The 19,951-nt window shown below is 70.8% G+C and overlaps 3 protein-coding genes across 8 annotated transcripts; 2 read left to right on the forward strand and 1 right to left on the reverse strand.

The window, feature by feature from the left end:
- Positions 1–405: 405 nt before the first annotated feature.
- NUDT16 (nudix hydrolase 16) lies at positions 406–2,230 on the forward strand. The gene is made up of 3 exons (XM_073321753.2): positions 406–724; positions 1,201–1,473; positions 2,038–2,230. Exons 1-3 carry the CDS (start codon positions 572–574, stop codon positions 2,221–2,223), a joined length of 612 nt encoding a protein of 203 aa, XP_073177854.2. The 5' UTR covers positions 406–571; the 3' UTR covers positions 2,224–2,230.
- Positions 2,231–3,229: 999 nt separating this feature from the next.
- ARHGAP4 (Rho GTPase activating protein 4) lies at positions 3,230–14,419 on the forward strand. 3 transcript variants are annotated; one of them, XM_078850060.1, is made up of 23 exons: positions 3,249–3,407; positions 5,253–5,442; positions 6,105–6,267; positions 6,506–6,568; positions 6,667–6,846; positions 6,966–7,094; positions 7,398–7,619; positions 8,207–8,308; positions 8,533–8,718; positions 8,847–8,931; positions 10,674–10,701; positions 10,859–10,937; positions 11,226–11,286; positions 11,411–11,488; positions 11,561–11,695; positions 11,905–12,010; positions 12,305–12,532; positions 12,644–12,726; positions 13,076–13,259; positions 13,364–13,453; positions 13,615–13,755; positions 13,884–13,983; positions 14,057–14,419. In XM_078850060.1, the coding sequence occupies exons 1-23, from the start codon at positions 3,341–3,343 to the stop codon at positions 14,255–14,257; spliced, it is 2,901 nt and encodes a 966-aa protein (XP_078706186.1). In that variant the 5' UTR covers positions 3,249–3,340; the 3' UTR covers positions 14,258–14,419. The 3 variants fall into 3 exon arrangements, with proteins under 3 accessions (XP_078706188.1, XP_078706186.1, XP_078706187.1); XM_078850061.1 differs by lacking the exons at positions 7,398–7,619; positions 8,207–8,308 and having other exon boundaries at positions 3,250–3,407; XM_078850062.1 differs by lacking the exons at positions 12,644–12,726; positions 13,884–13,983; positions 14,057–14,419 and having other exon boundaries at positions 3,230–3,407; positions 13,615–13,702.
- Positions 14,420–16,424: 2,005 nt separating this feature from the next.
- On the reverse strand, positions 16,425–19,856 carry RENBP (renin binding protein). Of its 4 annotated transcripts, XM_073321747.2 has the most exons (10): positions 19,668–19,815; positions 19,498–19,573; positions 19,342–19,417; positions 18,045–18,217; positions 17,759–17,974; positions 17,593–17,674; positions 17,308–17,483; positions 17,092–17,223; positions 16,887–16,974; positions 16,425–16,540 (listed from the first exon to the last, which is right to left on the reverse strand). In XM_073321747.2, exons 1-10 carry the CDS (start codon positions 19,775–19,777, stop codon positions 16,470–16,472), a joined length of 1,200 nt encoding a protein of 399 aa, XP_073177848.2. In that variant the 5' UTR covers positions 19,778–19,815; the 3' UTR covers positions 16,425–16,469. The 4 variants fall into 4 exon arrangements, with proteins under 4 accessions (XP_073177848.2, XP_078706189.1, XP_073177849.2 ...); XM_078850063.1 differs by lacking the exon at positions 19,498–19,573 and having other exon boundaries at positions 19,668–19,856; XM_073321748.2 differs by lacking the exon at positions 19,342–19,417 and having other exon boundaries at positions 19,668–19,856.
- Positions 19,857–19,951: the final 95 nt, after the last annotated feature.

Here is a 19,951-nt window from a genome sequence, read left to right on the forward strand (position 1 = left end):
CCCCCAGGCACCTTGGGACCCCCTGCCCCAGCTTCCTGAGGAGGGGGCGTGCTGCAGGGTTGTTATGCGCTAGGCACTGCGTGGCTGGGCGTTGTCGGCCCCCCCCAGCTCCCTTAACCATGTTCCACATGAGGGAAACTGAGGCACACACACTGTATTCATACCACCTATTACAGGAATTTCCCATTCTATTGCTGGGGACACCCTAGAGCCCCTTCTCCAGCCCCCCTGCTGCCTCCCCGTTTCTAGGCCCCCCCTGATCCGGCCCCCTGGGGTCCTGGCCCAGGGCCCCCTGGAGATCCCTGGGGGGGGGGCGCCTGCCCGCAGATTGGATGGCCTCGTCCATCTGTGCGCCCCCCCCACGTGATTGGCCAGCACCTTGGAATGGGGTGGGGGCTACGTTCCCTTCGCCCCGCCCCCCGCCGCCCAGCTGAGCGCCCACGTTCCACTCGCCCCGCCCACAAGAGGGGCCGTGCGTGTCTCCGCGTTCCATTGGCGGGCGCTGATTGGCTGCGGCGCGCCTCGCCCCTCACTCCCTGCAGAAAGGGGCGGGGCGTGGGGCGGGGCCCGCATGGAGGTGGCGGCGATGGGCGAGTCCCGGGTCCTGTCCCGGGCCGAGGCGCTGGAGCTGGGGCCCGGCTGGAGACACGCCTGCCACGCCCTGCTCTATGCCCCCTGCCCCGGCCGCCTCTTCGGCCGCGTCCCGCTGCGCCACGCCGTGCTGGTGGGGGGCCGAGCCGGGGGGCTGAGTTAGGGGGTTCCGGGGGGCTGGGAGGCTCCGGGGGGGCTGAGCCGAAGGTTCCGGGGGGCTGGGGGCCTGAGCCGGGGGGGGGGCGAGTTTAGGGGGTTCCGGGGAGCTGGGGGGGCCCGGGAGGCTCCGAGGGGGCTGAAGCGGGGGGTTCCTGGGGGGCTGAGTTAGGGAGGCTCTGGGAGCTGGGGGGGGGACTCGGGGGCTGAGCTAGGGGGTTCCTGGGGGGCTGAGCTAGGGGGGTGTCCCCCTGGGGAGTTGCGAGGGTTGAGGGCTTCGGGCGGGGCAGAGCCTCAGATTGAGGCCCCTGTGGGGGGCTGCCGTAAGGGAATCCCCTGGGGGGGGCAGGAGCCTGGGGGCTTCAAGGGCAGAGAGATACCTGGGGGGGTGAATCTGCGGGGAACTGTCTCAACGCCCCCCCGAGCCCCTCGTTAACCCTGCGCCCCCCCCAGATGCAGATGCGCTTCGACGGGCAGCTGGGGTTCCCGGGGGGGTTCGTGGACCCCCGGGACAGCTCGCTGGAGGCCGGACTGAGCCGCGAGCTGCGGGAGGAGCTGGGGTCCGGGGCGGCCCCCCTGAGCCTGGCCGAGGGCGACCATCTCGGGGCGCGCTTCGCCGAGACGCCCCAGCGCCTGGTGGCTCATTTCTACGCCAAGCGGCTCAGCCTGGAGCAGCTCCGGGCCCTGGAGGAGGGAGCCACGAAAGCCGCGGACCACGGGCTGGAGGTGGGGGGCCGCTGGGGCGGGGGCTCGGCACGGCGCTGTGGGGTTTGGAGGGGTTGGGCGGGGAGGGGGGCGCTGTGGGGCGGGGGACTTGGGGGGGCTGGGCGGGGAGGGGGGCGCTGTGGGGCGGCGGGCTTGGGGGGGCTGGGCGGCGAGGGGGGGTGCTGTGGGGTTTCGGGGGACTGGGCGGGGAGGGGGGTGCTGTGCGGCGCTGTGGGGTTTGGAGGGGCGGGGCGGGGGCGCTTTGGGGCGGGGGTCTTGGGGGGGCTGGGCGGGGGGGGCGCTGTGGGGCGGGAGTCTTGGGGGGGCTGGGCGGGGGGGGCGCTGTGGGGCGGGAGTCTTGGGGGGCCTGGGCGGCGAGGGGGGTGCTGTGGGGTTTGGGGGGACTGGGAGGGGGGCTGTGCGGCGCTGTGGGGTTTGGAGGGGCTGGGCGGGGCGGGGGTCTTGGGGGGGCTGGGCGGGGGGGGCGCTGTGGGGCGGGAGTCTTGGGGGGCCTGGGCGGGGGGGGGCGCTGTGGGGCGGAGGCTCCCTGCTGCCGCCGCTCACGGCCTGCCCGTCTCGTTGCAGGTCCTGGGGCTGGTGCGCGTCCCCCTCTACACGCTGCGGGACGGGGTCGGGGGGCTCCCCACTTTCCTCTCCAACAGCTTCGTCGCCAGCGCCCGCCAGCAGCTTCTCCAGGCGCTGGGGGCCCTGGGGCTGGTGCCCGAGGCCGAGCTCCGCCGCGCCGACGCCGTGTCCCGCAAAGGACTCTGACCCCCCCCAGAAAAACGACTCCTGGGGGGGCTGGACTCCGTATCCTGCCCCTGCCCCACACGCAGCCTGTCCTGCGCTTGGGGGAATGGGTGCAGGGCTGGGGCTCAGAGCCCCCCAGGGGGAGCAGCCCCCCCACTCTTTGCATGGGGGGAGGGACCCAGGTGGGGGGGGATGGCAGGACAAGGGGGAAAGCTGTGACTGGGGAGGGGTTCAGGGTTCAGCCCCCCCCATCCTAACGGGGGGGCTGTGAAACTCCCCTTCCAGGCAGGAAGAGGTTAAAGCAATAAAGTTACCTCTGCGCCCCCCCCCCCGGTTTGTGGGTGAATCGGGGGGGGGCAGGTGCCACGCACCTCCAACCAGCAGCCACCCCCCCCCGCACCGCGCACCTCCCCCTGCTGACCTCTGGTGTTTCTGGCGAAGTGCTGAGACAGGAGGGAAGTGAAACAGGTGGGGGGGGGCAGGCGACCCGCAGCCCTGCCCCCCACCCCCGCCAGCCCTGCCGGTGCCCCTCACTCCCGACCCGCAGCCCCCTGCCCTGTGTCAGTCTCTGGGGCTGGGGGCTCTGGCTCTGTCCATCTCATGCGCAGACAGTGGGGGTGGGCAGAAGGGAATGGCGGGGGGGGGCTCACCCCGAGCCCTGCGGGGGTGAGATGGCAGGCGTGCATCTGCCTAGGGAGTCCAGCCCCTCACAATCCTGACACACCCGCGTGGGGGAGGAATCATGGTAAATCCCCCCCCCTTCCTCTCCCCACCCCCGCCGCTGCTGGCACCTTGCTGGGGGAGGGGTCTGCGTCGCCCCCCCCCACGGTGGGGAGTGGAGCACGGGAGGGGGCAGGCTGGCGCGGGGGGCTGCAGCGCGCAAGGGGTTAAGGATGCTCCTTGACTTCCTCCTCCCGGCCCCCCCACCGGCAGGGCTGGGCCGGACGCGGGGGGCGGGGCGGGGGGGGTGGACCGGACGCGGGGGGCGGGGGCCAGGGGCGCATCCGCAGCGTGGGGCACTGGGGGACCCGCTGTTGAGCACCCGGAGGGGGGCGAAGGATCCTCCCTGCTCCCCTGGGCCCCCCGCGCTCGGATCGGGCCCCCCGCGGGGCCGCCCCCAGCCGCGGGGCCGCCCGGGATGAGCGCCCTGGCCAAGGCGCGCAAGGAGCGCTGGCCGCAGGCTGAATATGAGGCGCAGGCGAAAGGTGAGGGGGGGCCGAGGCTGCGCCCCCCCGGCTCTAGGGACCGGGCTGCGGCGGCTGAGAAAGTGCGGGGCGTGGCGGGGAAGGGGGCAGTGAGCTGCGGGGCGGATGTTGAGGGCGCTGGGGGACCAAAGGAGGCGCGGGGCGCAGGGGGGCGAGCACCAGAGGGGTTATGGGGAGCTGGGGCGCAGGGGGCGGCCACCAGCGGGGTTATGGGGGGCTGGGGCGCAGGGGGGCGGGCACCAGGTGGGTTATGGGGGTTGGGGCGCAGGGGGGCCGAAGGAGGCTGCGTTTTGGGGGGGCCCTAGTAGACGGGCTGCGTTGAAAATGGGGTAGAGATGGGGGGAGGGGCTGAGCCACTGCATTGGGAGGGGGCTGAATGGGCTGCCCCGAGCCTCCCCCCCGCCAAACCTGGGCCCACCCCACTGCCCCCCCGTCCTACGGCTTAGGGGGTCGCCTGGTGGCTGGGGCCCCTCCCCCTGCTGGGGTCTGTCGGGTTAGGGCAGGGGGGCAGGTAGCCCGGACTCCTGGGTTCTCTTCTGGCTCCAGGAGGTCAGTGGGGCTAGTGGGGGGCAACCCACACCCCGGCCTCTCCCCGCAGCCTGGCCGATCGCATCAGCAGGTTTTACTGCAACTTCCCCCGCAGGTTCCGGCCTCTCAGCTCGGTTCAACTTCCCCCCTCCCCCCGCATAACCCTGGGGAATCCCGGCAGAGTTCAGGGCCAGGAGAGAACCCAGGAGTCCTGACTCCCAGCCCCCCCTAGCTCTAACCACCCGCCCCCGCTCCCCAAGCCGGGGAGAGAACCCAGGAGTCGGTTAGTTCTTCACTGTGGGGTGGGGGTTGGGGGGAGCCCGGACTCCTGGGTTGACTCCTGGGCTCTGGGTGGGGGTGGGTGAGGGCTGGGGGGTGGCCCTGTGTGGGGTTGCAGGCACCAGTCCCCTCCTGCTGTATATGGGGGTCGGAGGCTCTTGGGCAGGATGCGGGGGAGGGGAAGGTTACCCGGGGGGGTTCCCCAAATGTGGCCGCAGGCCTGTGCCCCAAAGGGCAGGGGATGGGCCACAGGCAGGGCCACCAGTGCCCGGCCTCGGACCTTCCCCCCATCAGTGGGCCAGCTGCCGCCCATGGGGAAAAAGGAAGGCGGGGGGGCAGGGAAAGGGGAACGTTCCAGCCCCCCCAGCCAGCCCCTGCCCCTGGGCCGGATCCCGGCCGGTGCCCACCCCAGCGGGGACAGTCCCCTGTGCCCCATTCCCTGGCTTTTGAGCCAGCCCTGGTTCCATGGGGGGCAGGTGCCCGGGGGGCTGGGGTCTCTTCCACTCCCATCAGCCTGCCAGCTGGTCTCACACTTCCCCATTCCCCCAGCCCCACCGCCCCCCCAGCTCTGTAGCTGCCCAAGAAATGCAAGTGACCAGCAAACAAATTGATGGCCCCGGACTCCTGGGTCCCTTCCCTGCTCCACCCTGCTCACCGCCAGCCCCAAACTCCTGGGTCCTTTCCTTGTTCCTCTGGTCCCGGACTCCTGGGTCCCTTCCCTGCTCCTCCGGCCCCGGACTCCTGGGTCCCTTCCCTGCTCCACCCTGCTCACCGCCAGCCCCAAACTCCTGGGTCCTTTCCTTGTTCCTCTGGTCCCGGACTCCTGGGTCCCTTCCCTGCTCCTCCAGCCCCGGACTCCTGCGTCCCTTCCCTGCTCCACCCTGCTCACCGCCAGCCCCGAACTCCTGGGTCCTTTCCTTGTTCCTCTGGCCCCGGACTCCTGGGTCCCTTCCCTGCTCCTCCGGCCCCGGACTCCTGGGTCCCTTCCCTGCTCCCTGGGCACCTGGGTGCCCCCTGCTGATGCTGCCCCACCTGCAGAGCTGCGTGGCCAGCTGGGTGAGCAGCAGCGGGGGCGGGAGGCCCAGGCTGAGACCCGGCTGCAGCTGCTCCAGGACATGGGCGAGTTCCTGCGGCGAAAGTCCGAGCTGGAGCAGGAGTATTCCCGGGGGCTGGAGAAGCTGTCAGAGAGATTCACCACCCGGCTGCGCTGGGCCAAGGAGCACCCCAGGTGGGCTGCGGGTTGGGAGTGTGGGGCACCAGCGGGGTGGGGGGCTGCGGGTCGGGAGTGAGGGGCACCGGCAGGCCGGGGGAAGCTGGGGGGCTGCGGATCGGGAGTGAGGGGCACCCACAGGGCCAGGGGCTGCGGGTCAGAAGTGTGGGGCACCAGCAGGCTGGGGGGGTGGGGGGCTGCAGGTCGGGAGTGAGGGGCATGGGCAGACCGGGTGGGGGCTGTGGGGTGGGAGTGAGGGGCACGGGCGGGCCGGGGGGCTGGGGGGGCTGGAGTGAGGGGCACAGGTGGGCCGGGGGGGGTGGGGGGCTGCAGGTCGGGAGTGAGGGGCATGGGCAGACCGGGTGGGGGCTGTGGGGTGGGAGTGAGGGGCACGGGCGGGCCGGGGGGCTGGGGGGGCTGGAGTGAGGGGCACAGGTGGGCCGGGGGGGGCTGGGGGGCTGCGGGGTGGGAGTGAGGGGTACCGGCGGGCCGGGGGGGGCTGGGGGGCTGCGGGGCAGGAGTGAGGGGCACCGGCGGGGCAGGGGGCTGTGGGACGGGAGTGAGGGGTACCGGCGGGCCGGGGGGGGGGCTGGGGGGCTGCGGGGCGGGAGTGAGGGGTACCGGCGGGCCGGGGGGCTGCAGGGCAGGAGTGAGGGGCACTGTTCTCGGTCTCTCCCCAGGAGAGAGCAGGACCCGCCATCCCCTCTTCAGTGCTGGCAGCTGGTGCTGAAGCAGACCCGCCAGGCCGGCCGGGACCACGGGGCCCTGAGCGATATTTATGCGGGGCCCCTGTCGCTGCACCTGGCCCAGCTCAGCGACGACCTGGGGCGCGCGGTGAAGAAGGTGGGGCTGCTCCCCCCCCCGGAGTCCTGGGTTCCTTCCCCCCTCCCCCCAGCACTGCTCCCCCTGCCCCGGACTCCTGGGTCCTGTTCCTCCAGCGTGATGCTGTTCCCTACCCCCGTGGGCTCCTGGGGTTCCATCCTACGCCCTGGGTGTGGGGGTCGGTGTGGGAGGGGAGGGGTTGATTGGGGCTAATATTCGGGGCCCCTGTCTCTAACGCTGCCCCCCTGCCCCCTCCCAGAGCCGAGACCTGGAGCAGCAGATGCAGGACGAGCTGCTGACGATGATTTCCGAGCTGCAGATGGTGAGTGCGGAAACCCCCCCCCCGCCCCCCGCACGCGGGGCCAGCCCGGGCGGGGGAGGGGTCTTCAGGCTCCCCACTGACCCCCTCACCCCTCCCAGGCTATGAAAGCCTACCAGACGCACCACGCGGAGAGCCAGAGCGCCGAGAACAAGCTGCGGGACGCCGAGCGGCAGGAGGAAAAGAGGGGGGCCCGGCAGCCTGCCGAGCCGGGCGGCACCGGGCCAGACAAGACCGGCCGGCGCTCCTCCCTCCGCAAGGGGGAACGGCTGGTGGAGAAGGTGAGCAGGTGGGGGGAGGCGGCTTGGGGGGGCTATGGGGGCAGGGCCAGGAGGGGGCGGGGACGGGGACTCGGGGGGTCCCGACTGCCGCCCAGCTGACAGGTCTCTCCCCCCGCCAGCGTCACGCCCGGTTCCTGGCAGCCCAGGCGAAGTGCACAGGGGCGCGGAACGATTATCTCCTGCACCTTCGGGCCACGAACACCGTGATCAGCAACTACTGCCTCTGGGACGTCTCCGACATCCTCGACGTACGCGGGGACCCAGGCGTCCGGGCAGCTCCCCCGCGACCCTGCAGCGTGGGGAATGGGACCCAGGCGTCCGAGAAGGCTGGATGCTCCAGGGGATTGGGGGGCACCGGCCGCCCTGCGGGGGAGCCCAGGGCTGGGCTAGCAGGGGCTGCGGGTCGGGAGTGAGGGGCACCGGCTGGGCGGGGGCTAGGCTGGGCTCGGGGGGCTGCGGGTCGGGAGTGAGGGGCGCCGGCCAGGCGGGGGCTGGGCTGGGCCGGCCTTGGGGGGCCCCCGGCCGGGGTTCAGGGGTGTGTCTCCCCACAGTGCTCGGACCTCGGGTTCCATCTCTCCCTGGGCCGCCTGCTGCGGACGTACCTGGCGGCCGAGGGCCGGGCCCAGAGCTCCTGGCAGGAGGGGCTGGGGATTCTGGAGGGGGCCGTGCTGGCCCTGGACCCCCCCGGGGACAAGGCCCGGCTGATGGAGGCCAACCCAGCCACTTACTGCCCCCCCCCGCGCTTCGAGTACCACCCCCATGAAGGCGACGAGGTGAGAGGGGGTCGGGGGGAAGGAATCGGGGGCCCGGGAGGGGAAGATGGGGGGTGGGGTGCGGTGGCAGGGGTAGATGGGTGGGTTGGGGGCGGGGAAGGTGGGGGGTGGGGAAAATATGGGGGGTTGGTGGTGGGCGAAGATGGGGGGCAGGGTGGGGTGGCAGGGGTAGGTGGGGGCTTTGTGGGCAGGGAAGATGGGTTGGGGGCGGGGTGGGGTACGGTGGCAGGGGAAGGTGGGGGGTTGGGGCGGGGAAGGTGGTGGGGGAAGGTGGGGGGCTTGGGAGCGGGGAAGGTGGAGTGTGGGGTGCGGTGGTGGGGGCAGGTGGGGGGTTGGGGGAAGGTGGGGTGTGGGATGCGGTGGCGGGGGAAGGTGGGGGGCTTGGGGGCAGGGAAGGTGCGGGGTGGGGTGCGGTGGCGGGGGAAGGTGGGGAGTTGGGGGAAGGTGGGGTATGGGGTGCAGTGGCGAGGAAGGTGGGGGGCTTGGGGGTAGGGAAGGTGCGGGGTGGGGTGCGGTGGCGGGGGAAGATATGGGGGGATGGGGACAGCCACCCCCCCGGCTGCATCGCCCCCTTTGGCTCCCCCCAGGTGTCGGAGGTCCAGGCCGTGGGGTCCCTGTGCCCGGAGCTGCTGCTGCATCGGCAGGACATCGAGGCGCGGCTGAAGGACCTGAGCCTGGAGACCGAGGAGGTGGGGCCGGGGGGGACACGCTGGGGGGCCCTCATCAGCCGGGACACGTTGCCCGACGCAGCCCCCTGGTCACCCCACATCTCGCGCAGCCGGAGGGGCCCTGGCCCTCCGCTGCACAGCCCGCGTGGGACACAGCTGGGGTGGTAGCCTGGTGCCCCAAAACACTGCAAAGGATTCTGGGAGCCAGCGCTGGGCTCCCCACTCACCGCCCCATGTTCCCCCAGGTGAACAAGACGCTGCAAGCCACAATGAGCAGCTTGCGGGAGCTGCTGGGGGCCGAGGAGCCCGAGGTGCTGGAGGCCTTTGGGGGGCCCGGCTCGGTCGAGTCGCTGAAGGGGGCTGGTGCCGAGGGGCGCAGCGGGGCCAAGAGACGGGCCCAGCAGCTGGAGACAGAGACTTTCTACCTCACGGTATGGCCCCATGGCACCCCTCACCCCCGACCTGCAGCCCCCCAGCACCCCTTGCTCCTGCCCCGCAGCCCCCCCCACCCGTCTCCCTCACTCCCGCCCTGCCCCACTCATCCTGTCCTCCCCCGCAGAAGCTGGAGCTGTTCCTGACCCGACGGAGCATCAGGGCGAAGTTACAGTCGAAGCTGGAGATGCTGGACGAGGCCATTGCGAAGGGTGAGTGGGGCGGGGGGAAGGACCCAGGCGTCCGGGCGTTAATTGTTTGTGACGGATTCGGTCACAAAGATCCCCTGATGTGCTGAGTTACCTCTGGGCCCGTTTTCCCTGCCAGCCTGGGCCTCCAGCCCCCTGCCCTGGCGAGCCGGACCCGCCAGCCGGCTGCAAACAGACCCAGGGTCTGACCCACAGGCCCCAGAGCTGCAGACGTAACTGAGAAGAGCTTAAGAATTGCCCCTGTCTCCCGCACCCAGACACCCAGTTCCCAGTGGGGTCCAAACCCCAAATCGATCCGAAGCTTACGCAGGGTAAAGCCATGAGCCGTCCGCCCCCTCGAACGCGGCTAGAGAAACAGGCACAGCTGTTTGCCGCCCCCCCGGCATTAATCACTTACTCTGGGCTCATTAATGAGCAAAAAGTGATTTTAGTCTGTATAACTGGTCGGGTTTGCGTGGCCCCAAGTAACAACAGAACAAAGTGAGTCACCCGCAAGTCCCACAGAACCCGCAAGTCGAAGCCGAGCACGTCTCGGAACCGAACACGGGGAACAAGGTCCAGGAAGCTTCTTTCCCAGACTAGACTCCTCCCTCGTCTGGGCCCGTCCTTCCCCACGCGCCCAATCTCTCCATCCCTCCATCCCCGCGTGCCCCGTCCCTCCATCCCCGCGTGCCCCGTCCCTCCATCCCCGCGTGCCCCGTCCCTCCATCCCCGCGTGCCCCGTCCCTCCATCCCCGCGTGCCCCGTCCCTCCATCCCTGCACGCCCCATCCCTCCATCCCTGCACGCCCCATCCCTCCATCCGTCCATCCCCACACATCCCATCCCTTCATCCCCACATGCCCCATCCCTCCATCCCCACGTGCCCCATCCCTCCATCCCCGCACGCCCCATCCCTCCATCCCTGCACGCCCCATCCCTCCATCCGTCCATCCCCACACATCCCATCCCTTCATCCCCACATGCCCCATCCCTCCATCCCTCCATCCCCGCACGCCCCATCCCTCCATCCCCGCACGCCCCATCCCTCCATCCCCACGTGCCCCATCCCTCCATCCGTCTATCCCCACACATCCCATCCCTCCATCCCCGCACGCCCCATCCCTCCATCCCCGCACGCCCCATCCCTCCATCCCCACGTGCCCCATCCCTCCATCCCCGCACGCCCCATCCCTCCATCCCCACAGAACCCGCAAGTCGAAGCCAAGCACGTCTCGGAACCGAACACGGGGAACAAGGTCCAGGAAGCTTCTTTCCCAGACTAGACTCCTCCCTCGTCTGGGCCCGTCCTTCCCCGGTGCAGCCCTTGTTCCTGCTCAGGGGAACTCGGGGATTTCTCATGACTCCAGCCCCCTTTGTTGTCTTCCACCCCCTGTTATAGCTTTAGCCCCAGGCAGGACCCCTTTGTCCCTCTCTGGGTCCCCACAACTCCTTCCAAAGGGAAAAGCCCCAGGTTTAGGGTGGATTCTGCTACCAGGTGACATGGTCCCATGTCCTGGGAGACCCCGCAAGCCTCAGAGCCCCCCCCCAGTCGCTGCTCCTGCCAAGCCACCATCAGTGGCCCGCACGTCACAGCATCGCACGGGGACCCGGGCCACCGTTGGCCCCAGAGTGACGCGTTCACACAAAGGGGGTGGCCACGCGCAGCGGATCACGACACATCATCCAGTTACGTTCCAGGCACCCTCATTCGCGTATTTCCCGAAACCCCCCCGAGTCACCCTCTGCCTCTCGCTTTCTCTGCAGTGGCCCCTGAGGACGGAGAGGAGCTCAGGTGAGGGGGGATGGGGGGAGGCTGGGGGGCGGGGGGGAAGATGGGGGTTGGGGGCTCCCAAGGCTGGCAGGTCTAGCTCTGCCCCCGTATCCTGGCAGCCGGGGGGGCCCCGAATCCCCCACCTCAGTGTCTGACATGTTCTCCCCCCCCCACACAGGGCCCCTCCGCGCGCCTCCCTCCCCCGCGTCCCGGCCGCATTCGCCTCCTTCCCCACAGACCTGGAGGACTTTGTGCAGGTACCAGATCCCCCCGCCCCCCCCCGCATGCTGCCCTCCCCCCCCCGCTGGCCCCCATGCTGCCCCCCCCAGCCTCTTGCTCTGCATCCCACCCCCGCTGGCTCGGCCCCCCGTTGGTCCCTGTGGGGCGGGGGGATCTCCTGCCCCCCAGCACTAGTGCCAGGATCTGCCCCTCGTGCGCTTTGCTGGAGCCTGAGGGGGTGGATCCAGTGTCTCCCAGCCCCTCCCCCACCAATGGGGCAGAGGCTGCGGGGGCCTGGGGTCTGATCTCCTCCCCCCCACCTGCAGAAATCCGGCCAGGCCATCCCGCTGGTGGTGGAGAGCTGCATCCGATTCATCAACCTGCACGGTAAGAGCCTGGGTCCCCCTCGCCCCGTCCCGGACGCCTGGGTCCCCCTCGCTCCGTCCCGGATGCCTGGGTCCCCTCCCTCGGGTTCTCTGCTGCCGCGTCCCACCCCGGATTCTCCCCGCAGGTCTCCAGCACGAGGGGATCTTCCGGGTGCCAGGGTCGCAGATGCGGGTGACTGAAATCCGGGAGGCCTTCGAGAGAGGTATGGGGGGGCTGGGTGGGAGACTGGAGGGAGCCACCCCACCTCACCACTGACCCCCGGTTCCTCCCCCAGGCGAGGACCCCCTGGCAGGCGGCTCCTACCCCCGTGACCTGGACTCGGTGGCCGGGGTCCTGAAGTTGTTTTTTCGGGGGCTGCAGAAGCCCCTGATTCCGCCGGACGTCTTCCCAGAGCTGCTGGCGACGGCCCGTGAGTCCCCCCCGTCTGTCCCCCCCATGTGTCCCACCCCCCTTGGGCCCCCAGCCCCGTCCCTCCCCTGGCGTGTCCCTCCAGCCCCGCCCCACACCCCCATGACCCCCTCCCGGCCCACCCCCCTGACTCCCCTGTCCCTATCTCCCCCCATGGACCCCCCTCTGCCTGTTCTTTGCCCCCCTGGCTGACCCCCCCCTACCCCCCAGAGCTGGAGTGCCCGTCCGAGCGTGTCTCCCACCTCCACGCCCTCCTGGCCCGGCTCCCGGGGCCCGTGGTCGTTGTCCTGCGATATCTCTTCGCCTTCCTCAACCAGTGAGTGGCCGGGGGCTCAGCAGGGGGTGCTGTGGGGCCGGGGGCGCCGTGAGGTGAGGGGTCTCGCCGGGGGGGCCTTGGGGCAGGGGTCTGTGAGGCGGAGGGGCTCAGCTGGGGGGCGCCGTGGAGCAGGGGGGTCTTGGCAGGGAGGGCTGTGAGGCAGGGGGCGCCATGGGGCAGGGGGGCTGTGGAGCGGGGGGCTCGGCAGGGGGAGACTCAGGGAGGGGGGCTGTGAGGCGGGGGGGGGCTCGGCGGGGGGTGCCGTGGGGCTCAGCAGGCCACTCTCCCCCCCAGCGTGTCCCAGTACAGCGAGGAGAACATGATGACCCCCTACAACCTGGCTGTCTGCTTCGGGCCCACGCTGGCAGCCGCCCCACCCGGCCTGGACCCCGTCTCCACTCAGCCCCACGCCAACGAGGCCGTGAAGAGCCTGATCCTGCACCCTGAAGCCACCTTCCCCCCCCCCGACCAGCTGCCCGGCCCCCTGTACGAGAGGTGCCTGGCGCCGCCCGACGAGGACAGGTGAGTGGGGGCCAGGTGGGGGGAGCCAGGGCAGGGGATGTGCTGGGCATTTCTGGGGGGGCCCCTGGTGAGGGGCAGGGCCCTGATCTCACCCCGTCTCTCGCCCCCCAGCGAGATGCTGCCCCTGGACCCCGCAGCTGAGGAGAGCGAGGGGGATGGGCCCCCCGAAACATTGGCCATGGCCAGCGAGGACGGTGAGGAGGGTGATGGGGGGGGGGTTGGGCCAGGGAGGTCCCTTCCCCCCCCACCCCAGCTCTGGCATTGGAGAGGATCCCACCCTCCGGGGGTCACCTCCCCCGTGGGTCCCACTGTCTGCACACGCCAGCCGCCCAGCGCCCCAAGGGGGCAGCAATGGGGGCTGCTGGCGGGAGGGGGGGGCCCTAGGGGGCGCTGGCAGGGGCAGGGGGGTGACGGTGGGAGGAGGTGGGGAGCCCTAGGCAGGTGTTGGTGGGAGGCATTAGGGGTCTTATGGGGGTAGGGGTTGGGGGGCTCCGGTGGGAGGGGCTGGGGGCTCCGGCGTGGTCTGACGTGTGTCCCCCCCAGACCCGGAGGGCCCCCCCGAGGCCGTGGCCCGGTTCTCCTACGAGGGGCGCTCGTCCCAGGAGCTCTCGTTCCAGCCCGGGGACCGGATCCGGCTGCTGGCCAAGGCCTCCCCAGACTGGTGGCGCGGGGAGCTGGGGGGGGCCCGCGGCCTGGTGCCCCACAAGTACATCAGCCTGACCCCCAGGTGAGGGGTGCGGGGGGAGCGGAAACAGATGGGGGTTGGGGTCTAGTGAGGGGGGGAGCTGGGGGAGAACAACCCCCCCTAACAGAGTCTGCTCTGTCCCCCAGCACCGAGAAAAGCCAGAGTCGCCGAACCTCGGGGTCGGACGGAGACACTGCGTCCCCCCCACCTGAGTCAACATCAGAGTTAACCAGCAGGTGAAGGGGGGGTCCCTGGATAACCTGCCCCACCCCGGAGGGGACCCCGGATATGCAGCCCCCTGCCCTGCCCCTCCCCACCCCCGGATACCTGGCCCCTACCCTGCCCCCAGTTAACCTGCCACCGAGGGGTCGCTGGGTAACCCCCATTTCTCTCGCAGGCTGCGGGTGAACTCGGAGGGCAGCCGGGGGCGCCAGCGACCTGGTACCAGCCCCATCCGCAAAGTGGCCTCCCCCTTCATCGACTCGGGGCGTCTGCCCTTCCCCCTTCACTCCCCCACCGCCCCCCGGGCTTTTGACAGGTGAGACCCCCCCTCTCTCCTCGGCGAGGGGTCCCTGGGGAGCCAGCCCCACCCCAAAGGTGGCTGCCCTGAATGGGGCCCCCCAAATCTCTCTTCTGTCTGCCAACACCCCCTTTCCTCCCCCCCAGGATGGAGCGGGGGGCTCTGGGGATTGGACCCCCCGGTGGAGGTCGCCTGAATAGTGGAGAGAAACAAGGGGCACCGGAGAAGCACATGGAGATGGATAAGGTAAGTTTGGGGGGACGCACCCCATTCCCTGCCCTTGGGGCTGGCCCCCACCCACTCGTCTCTCTCCTTCCAGGCCGTGACGCGAAACATGGACTCCGTCTTCAAGGAGCTGCTCAGCAAAAGTGGGGGACGGCAGGGGGGGGCCCGAAGGCGTCCCCGAGCCCCCAGATCCCCCCAGAACAGCCCTGGCCGGGAAGAGGGGCCCCGGCCCCCCCAAACCTGCCTTCGGTCTGCGCAGCAAAGGGCTCTTCAAAGCCGCCGGAACGGGGAGTGAGCCCCCCCCAACTGCCGCCCGACATCCTCCGGGCCGTGCCCATGGGGCTCCCCTCTGCAGGGGGCTCCCTGCCCCACGCTTTGAGCATAGCTTTGTACCCGTGGGAGGGGGAAGCTGCTGTCCATTGGGGGCCTCCCCCCCAAATAAAGTTTGCTTAAATTCTCTTTGTGTCTGTTCGAGCTGGGAGACCTGGGTTCTGTCCCCGGCGCTGGGAGGGGAGGGGGGGGGTCTGGTGGTTAGAGCAGAGGGGGCTGGGAGCCTGGACTCCTGGGTTCTCTCCCCACCCCCCATTCCTAGGCGGGCCCCCCAGGGTGTGTGAGCACCCTCATTTTTTAACCCCCTCACCTCTGATCTGCGTTTGAGACCCCCTGGAGATACCATGTGATCACTAGCCCCGCCCCCGACTTTGAGCCCCTCCCCCTCTGGCTGCAGCTTGGGGTAAGGGGGGGGGGTCCCCGCAACATTGGCCAGCAGAGGGGGAGGGGGCCCGAGGTGTGGCTGCCAGCCATGAACCCAGGTGCTACTGTAATGCTGCTAATAACGTGCAGAAGCAATTGTGCCCCCTCTGCTACCGTAATTACTGTCATGCTGCTAATATTTTGACTGCCATCATGGGGCCTGTGTCTAGGCTAGCTGCACCCTCCCCCTGCCCCATCTCAGTTGGGCTACCAGTTGCTGCAAGCCTGGGGCGGGGGGGGCGGAAGCTGACTCCTGGGGCACAGGGAGGGCAGTGCCTGGGGCCGGTGGGGCTCCCTGGAGTTCGGGGCTGAGGGGTGCCTGGATGTTGCTCTCCCTAGCTGGCAACGCCTTCACCACGGGGTCACCCTATGCGTAGGAGCAGGCTAGGTCCTGCAGCCCAGAGACCAAGCTGAGGGGCTCCCCAGAGTTGGGGGTGTGTGGAAGGCCCTGGTGGGGTCGGTTCAGCAGCCTGTTGGATCCCGTGGCTGCTCTGAAGACCCCTGCAGTGGAGCTGGCTCTGCTGCAATCAGCGGTGAGTCATTTCCCCTCCCCTGCGGAGCTGAGATGGGCTGTGCCTCAGTTTACCAGCTTTGCAGCAGGATGGTCCGCTGCAGCTGGTATGGCTGCCATTTCCCCATCCTGCAGCGTTGGCCTCAGGATCATGCCCCCTCCCCAGGGGTGGGGGAGGGGGCTTTGGGGGGGTGGGGGTGGTGGAAGGACTCGGCTGGTGGGGCCCGGGCTGAGCCGAGCGGGGATCTCCTAGCACTGCTCATACATGCCGTAATGGGGGGCTTGATCCCCCCCCCAGCACCGCTGGCTCCTTACTGACCCCCATCTCTCGCACTCTGCAGCCCCCACAATTCCTGTCCCCTCTGGCTGCGGGGGGCGGGGGGGCCGTTCTCAGGGGGCCAGGACCTGTGAGCCGGAGACACTGGGCTGTGACTCTGCCATGGGGAGATTCCTCTCTTGCCCCCCAGGGCGGGGAGAGCCCCCTAAGGACAGCGGTGCTGGGCCAGGGCAACGCTCCCTCCAGGCGCTTCAGGGGAAAGAACAGACCAGGACAACTGTTGCACCGCCAGGGCCCGGCCCCCAGCGGTTCAGGGCCACCCAGAGCAGGGGGCTGCGTCCCGGCTGGTCCCAGGGTCCGCTTTCCTCCTTTTCTGAACCCCAGGCTGCTTTGGGCGTCCCCCGGCAGGGCGTTCCACGGGCCCCCGGCTGCGGCATTTGCTGCTTCTCCTCGCCTGAGACCAGCCCGGTCCAGCTCCTTGGGCGACGCCCCGGGCCTCGCGTGCGGCAAGGACCAAACCACCGTCCGCGCAGCCCTGCTGATGAGCCCCTTGCTCTGGGGGCCCCGCCCCGAGCGGCGCATGCGCAGTGGGGAGCGGCGCGGGGCTCGCCCATTGGCCGGCGGGGCCGGGGGCGGCCCCCGCGCGGGGAGCGGCGGTGGCTGCTGCCTCCGGAGCAGGGGAGGAGGGGGCGGGGCTGCCCGGCACGGGACCCAGGCGTCCGGGAGCCCAACCCCCGCCGGCTCCGGGGTCACTCCGGGTCCGTTAACACGCGCGGCCTCGGAGCCCGGGAGGGACCGGACCGGACCGGACCGGACGGGGCTCCAGCTCCCAGCAGGACCGGACGCGGGCCCCGCTTCTCCTGCCCTGGGAACGCTTTTTCCGCCCGGAGCGAGGGGGACACGGGGGGACGGAGACGAGTCTTTGCGGCACTTCCTTTATTGGCGGCCCGCGAGGAGCGGCTCCCGCTAGGGCTCCCGCAGCAGCTTGTCCAGCAGCTCCTCGCACAGGTGCAGGGCGCGGGGCACGTGGAAGCAGCCTGGGGAGGGACAAGCCGGGTACAGGGGGCCGGGCCAGCGCGCTGCACAGAGTCGCTCTTTGTGTTAATACTGGGGGGTCCCAGCCCCCACCCCACCTACAGCTGTTAGGGGGCGGGGTTCAGGAGGCCCTCCCCCTGCTCATGGCAGCACCAACCCCAACTAAATCGTCCCAGCCCGGGCGTGGTCCAGCCGGGCCTTAAAAACCTCTCGGGGGAGATCCCACCCCCGCCCTCGGGAGCCCTCCCCCCGCAACCTGAGACCATTGCTCCTCTTCTGGCTTCCAGTCCCCTCGGAAAGCAGGAGCAGACCTAGTCCAGACCCAACCCATCCCCCTGCCCCGCTTACCCTTGAAGGGCCCCCCCTTGATGGTGAGGGCCACCTTCCCGTCCTGCGCCAGGTAGCCAAACCACTCGCCGTGCTCGGGGTCCCGGAACTGCAGCGGGAGGATGGTGATTTTCAGCACAGCTCTGACAACTTGCCCCCGCGCGCCCAGGAGCCCCCCTGGGGGGAGCCCCCGATGATGCCCCGCTGGGCAGCCTGGTAAACTCACCCGCTGGAAGGCGTAGGCCGCCACCTGGTCGAAGAGGCGGAGCAGGGCGGGCTCGCGGCTGTGGGCATAGGCCATGAGAAAGGCCACCATGGCCTCGGCATGGGGCCACCACAGCTTCATGTTCCACTCCAGCTGGGGGGCCGACAAAGGGGGCTCAGAGGGGTGGGGACCTGGTCAGGGGAGGGGGGGGGAGGAGCGGGGGTGCCCCCTACCTACCTGCGTGGGGCAGAGCCCATCCGCATCTTGGAAGGCGAAGAGCCCCCCGTGCTCGGGGTCCCAGCCAGCCTGGAAGGGCCGCACCATGAACCCCTCGATGGCCTGAGCCGCCAGCGCCGCGTCCCCCTGCCGCTGGGCGAACCGGAGCAGGAACCAGCCGGCCTCGATCGCGTGGCCTGGGGGCAGAGTCAGCCAGGGAACCCAGGCGTCCGAGCTCCCAGCGCGCCCCCCGCCGCGAGAACCCAGCCCCCCGCCCCATCCAGACACCCCCCGACCCAGACTCACCCGGGTTCTGCTGCCGCCCCAGGCAGCCCGGCAGCTCCTTCCCGTCGGGGGAGACGTTCTCCAGCACGGCGCTGCCGTCCCTCTGCGGGGGCGGCGTGTTAGTGATGGGGAGCAGATGGGGGGGGAGCAGATGGGGGGGGCGCGCGCTGCATGGGGGGGGCCCTACCTGCAGGTGGCAGAGGAGGCGCCGGGCGCACCACCCCTCCAGCTCGGCCAGGGGGCCCCCGGCGCCGTCCCCCAGCTGCTCCGCCAGGCACAGCAGCATCATGGGCTCGGCCAGCGGCTCGTGTGGCGTTGCGCCGACCAGCAGGGGGCGTCCCAGCTCCGTCGGGTCCTCCCGCACCCAGCGCGCCACGGCCTCCAGCAGCGCCCGCGCCTCCCGCTGCGGGGGGGACGGGCCGTCAGAACCCAGGCGTCCGGGGCAGCCCCGCCCCGCCCCCCCCGGCACTCACCCGGTAGCGCGGCTCCCCCGTGGCGCGCCCCAGCTCGTCCAGCCCCAGGGCGCAGAAGCACTCGCTGAAGATGCTGCGCTGGACCTTGGTGGGGCGCCCGTCCCGGCTCAGCGCGAAGGCGGCTTTGGGGGACCCCGGCCCCAGGCGGGCGCAGCGCAGCAGGAATTCCCCACCTGCGGGGAAAGGACCCAGGCGTCCTGGCTGCGCTGCCCGCCCCCCCCCGCCCCCTCCCGCTCGGGCTGGTCAGGGGACACCGAGTCAGCTGATTACCCAAGGGGGGGGGCAAATGTTCCAGCTTCCCCCCCCGCCCCCGCCCCCTCCCGCTAGGGCTGGTCAGGGGACACCGAGTCAGCTGATTACCCAAGGGGGGGGCAAATGTTCCAGCTTCCCCCCGCCCCCGCTAGGGCTGGTCAGGGGACACCGAGTCAGCTGATTACCCAAGGGGGGGGCAAATGTTCCAGCTTCCCCCCCCGCCCCTGCCCCCGCCCCCTCCCGCTAGGGCTGGTCAGGGGACACCGAGTCAGCTGATTACCCAAGGGGGGGGCAAATGTTCCAGCTTTCCCCCCCGCCCCCGCCCCCGCTAGGGCTGGTCAGGGGACACCGAGTCAGCTGATTACCCAAGTGGGGGGGGCAAATGTTCCAGCTTCCCCCCCCGCCCCTGCCCCCGCCCCCTCCCGCTAGGGCTGGTCAGGGGACACCGAGTCAGCTGATTACCCAAGGGGGGGGGCAAATGTTCCAGCTTCCCCCCCTGCCCCCGCTAGGGCTGGTCAGGGGACACTGAGTCAGCTGATTACCCAAGGGGGGGGGGGCAAATGTTCCAGCTTCCCCCCCCGCCCCTGCCCCCGCCCCCTCCCGCTAGGGCTGGTCAGGGGACACCGAGTCAGCTGATTACCCAAGGGGGGGGGCAAATGTTCCAGCTTTCCCCCCGCCCCCGCTAGGGCTGGTCAGGGGACACCGAGTCAGCTGATTACCCAAGGGGGGGGGGCAAATGTTCCAGCTTCCCCCCCCGCCCCCGCCCCCTCCCGCTAGGGCTGGTCAGGGGACACCGAGTCAGCTGATTACCCAAGGGGGGGGGCAAATGTTCCAGCTTCCCCCCCCGCCCCCGCCCCCTCCCGCTAGGGCTGGTCAGGGGACACCGAGTCAGCTGATTACCCAAGGGGGGGGCAAATGTTCCAGCTTCCCCCCCCGCCCCCTCCCGCTCGCGCTGGTCAGGGGACACCGAGTCAGCTGATTACCCAAGGGGGGGGCCAAATGTTCCAGCTTCCCCCCCCGCCCCGCCCCCCCCGGCGGGGCTCACCGGCCCGGGCGGCCTCCAGCAGGTCAGGACGTCGGAACCGCGGCACCGTGCGATACAGCCGGGCGTAGACCCACACCTGGGGGGACGGGGCCTGGGTCAAGAACCTGGCACCCCAGCCCGGCTCCCCCCATTAGCCAACGCCCCCCCCGAGCCCACCTGCCGGCCCTGCAGCCAGACGTATTTCACATCGTCGTAAACGGCCCCGTCCCGGCCCAGACAGGAGAAGAACCCGCTGCAGAGAGAGGGGGAGGGGTTAGAGTCCGGACGCCTGGGTTCCCTCCCGGCTCGGGGGCGGGGGGCAGCCCGGACGCCTGGGTTCCGCTCACCCGTGCTCGGGGTCGTGCGAGTGGCGCGCCCAGAAGCCGATGGCCGCGTCCAGCTCCCGGCCCAGCCGCCCCCGCCAAGCCTCGAGCAGCGCCCGCGTCTCCGGCTCCATCCTCCGCCCCGGGACCCAGGCGTCCGGCCCCCCGCCCCCAGCGCAGGCGGCCACGTGACCCCATCAGCTGATCCCCGCCCCCCCCCCGGCGCTGCCCGTTTCCAGTCACGGGGCAGCAGGAAGCGCCCCGTGACCCCCTCCAGAGCCCCCCCCATCCGGCCGGGGCCCCCCCAC

The sequence above is a fragment of the Lepidochelys kempii genome, chromosome 23 (genome assembly GCF_965140285.1).
Source record: "Lepidochelys kempii isolate rLepKem1 chromosome 23, rLepKem1.hap1, whole genome shotgun sequence".
NCBI lineage: Eukaryota > Metazoa > Chordata > Testudines > Cheloniidae > Lepidochelys > Lepidochelys kempii.

Excerpts from the sequence above, each read along its gene's own strand:
- NUDT16 (XM_073321753.2), top strand. The coding sequence starts at position 572 with ATGGAGGTGGCGGCGATGGGCGAGTCCCGGGTCCTGTCCCGGGCCGAG. Across the intron at positions 725-1,200 it reads CGCTGCGCCACGCCGTGCTG|ATGCAGATGCGCTTCGACGG; the intron begins GTGGGGGGCCGA and ends CGCCCCCCCCAG. Across the intron at positions 1,474-2,037 it reads CCGCGGACCACGGGCTGGAG|GTCCTGGGGCTGGTGCGCGT; the intron begins GTGGGGGGCCGC and ends GTCTCGTTGCAG.
- ARHGAP4 (XM_078850060.1), top strand. The coding sequence starts at position 3,341 with ATGAGCGCCCTGGCCAAGGCGCGCAAGGAGCGCTGGCCGCAGGCTGAA. Across the intron at positions 10,938-11,225 it reads ACCTGGAGGACTTTGTGCAG|AAATCCGGCCAGGCCATCCC; the intron begins GTACCAGATCCC and ends CCCCACCTGCAG. Across the intron at positions 11,696-11,904 it reads AGAGCTGCTGGCGACGGCCC|AGCTGGAGTGCCCGTCCGAG; the intron begins GTGAGTCCCCCC and ends CCTACCCCCCAG.
- RENBP (XM_073321747.2), bottom strand. The coding sequence starts at position 19,777 with ATGGAGCCGGAGACGCGGGCGCTGCTCGAGGCTTGGCGGGGGCGGCTG. Across the intron at positions 19,574-19,667 it reads TCGCACGACCCCGAGCACGG|CGGGTTCTTCTCCTGTCTGG; the intron begins GTGAGCGGAACC and ends CTCTCTCTGCAG. Across the intron at positions 17,975-18,044 it reads CGGGGGAGCCGCGCTACCGG|CGGGAGGCGCGGGCGCTGCT; the intron begins GTGAGTGCCGGG and ends TCCCCCCCGCAG.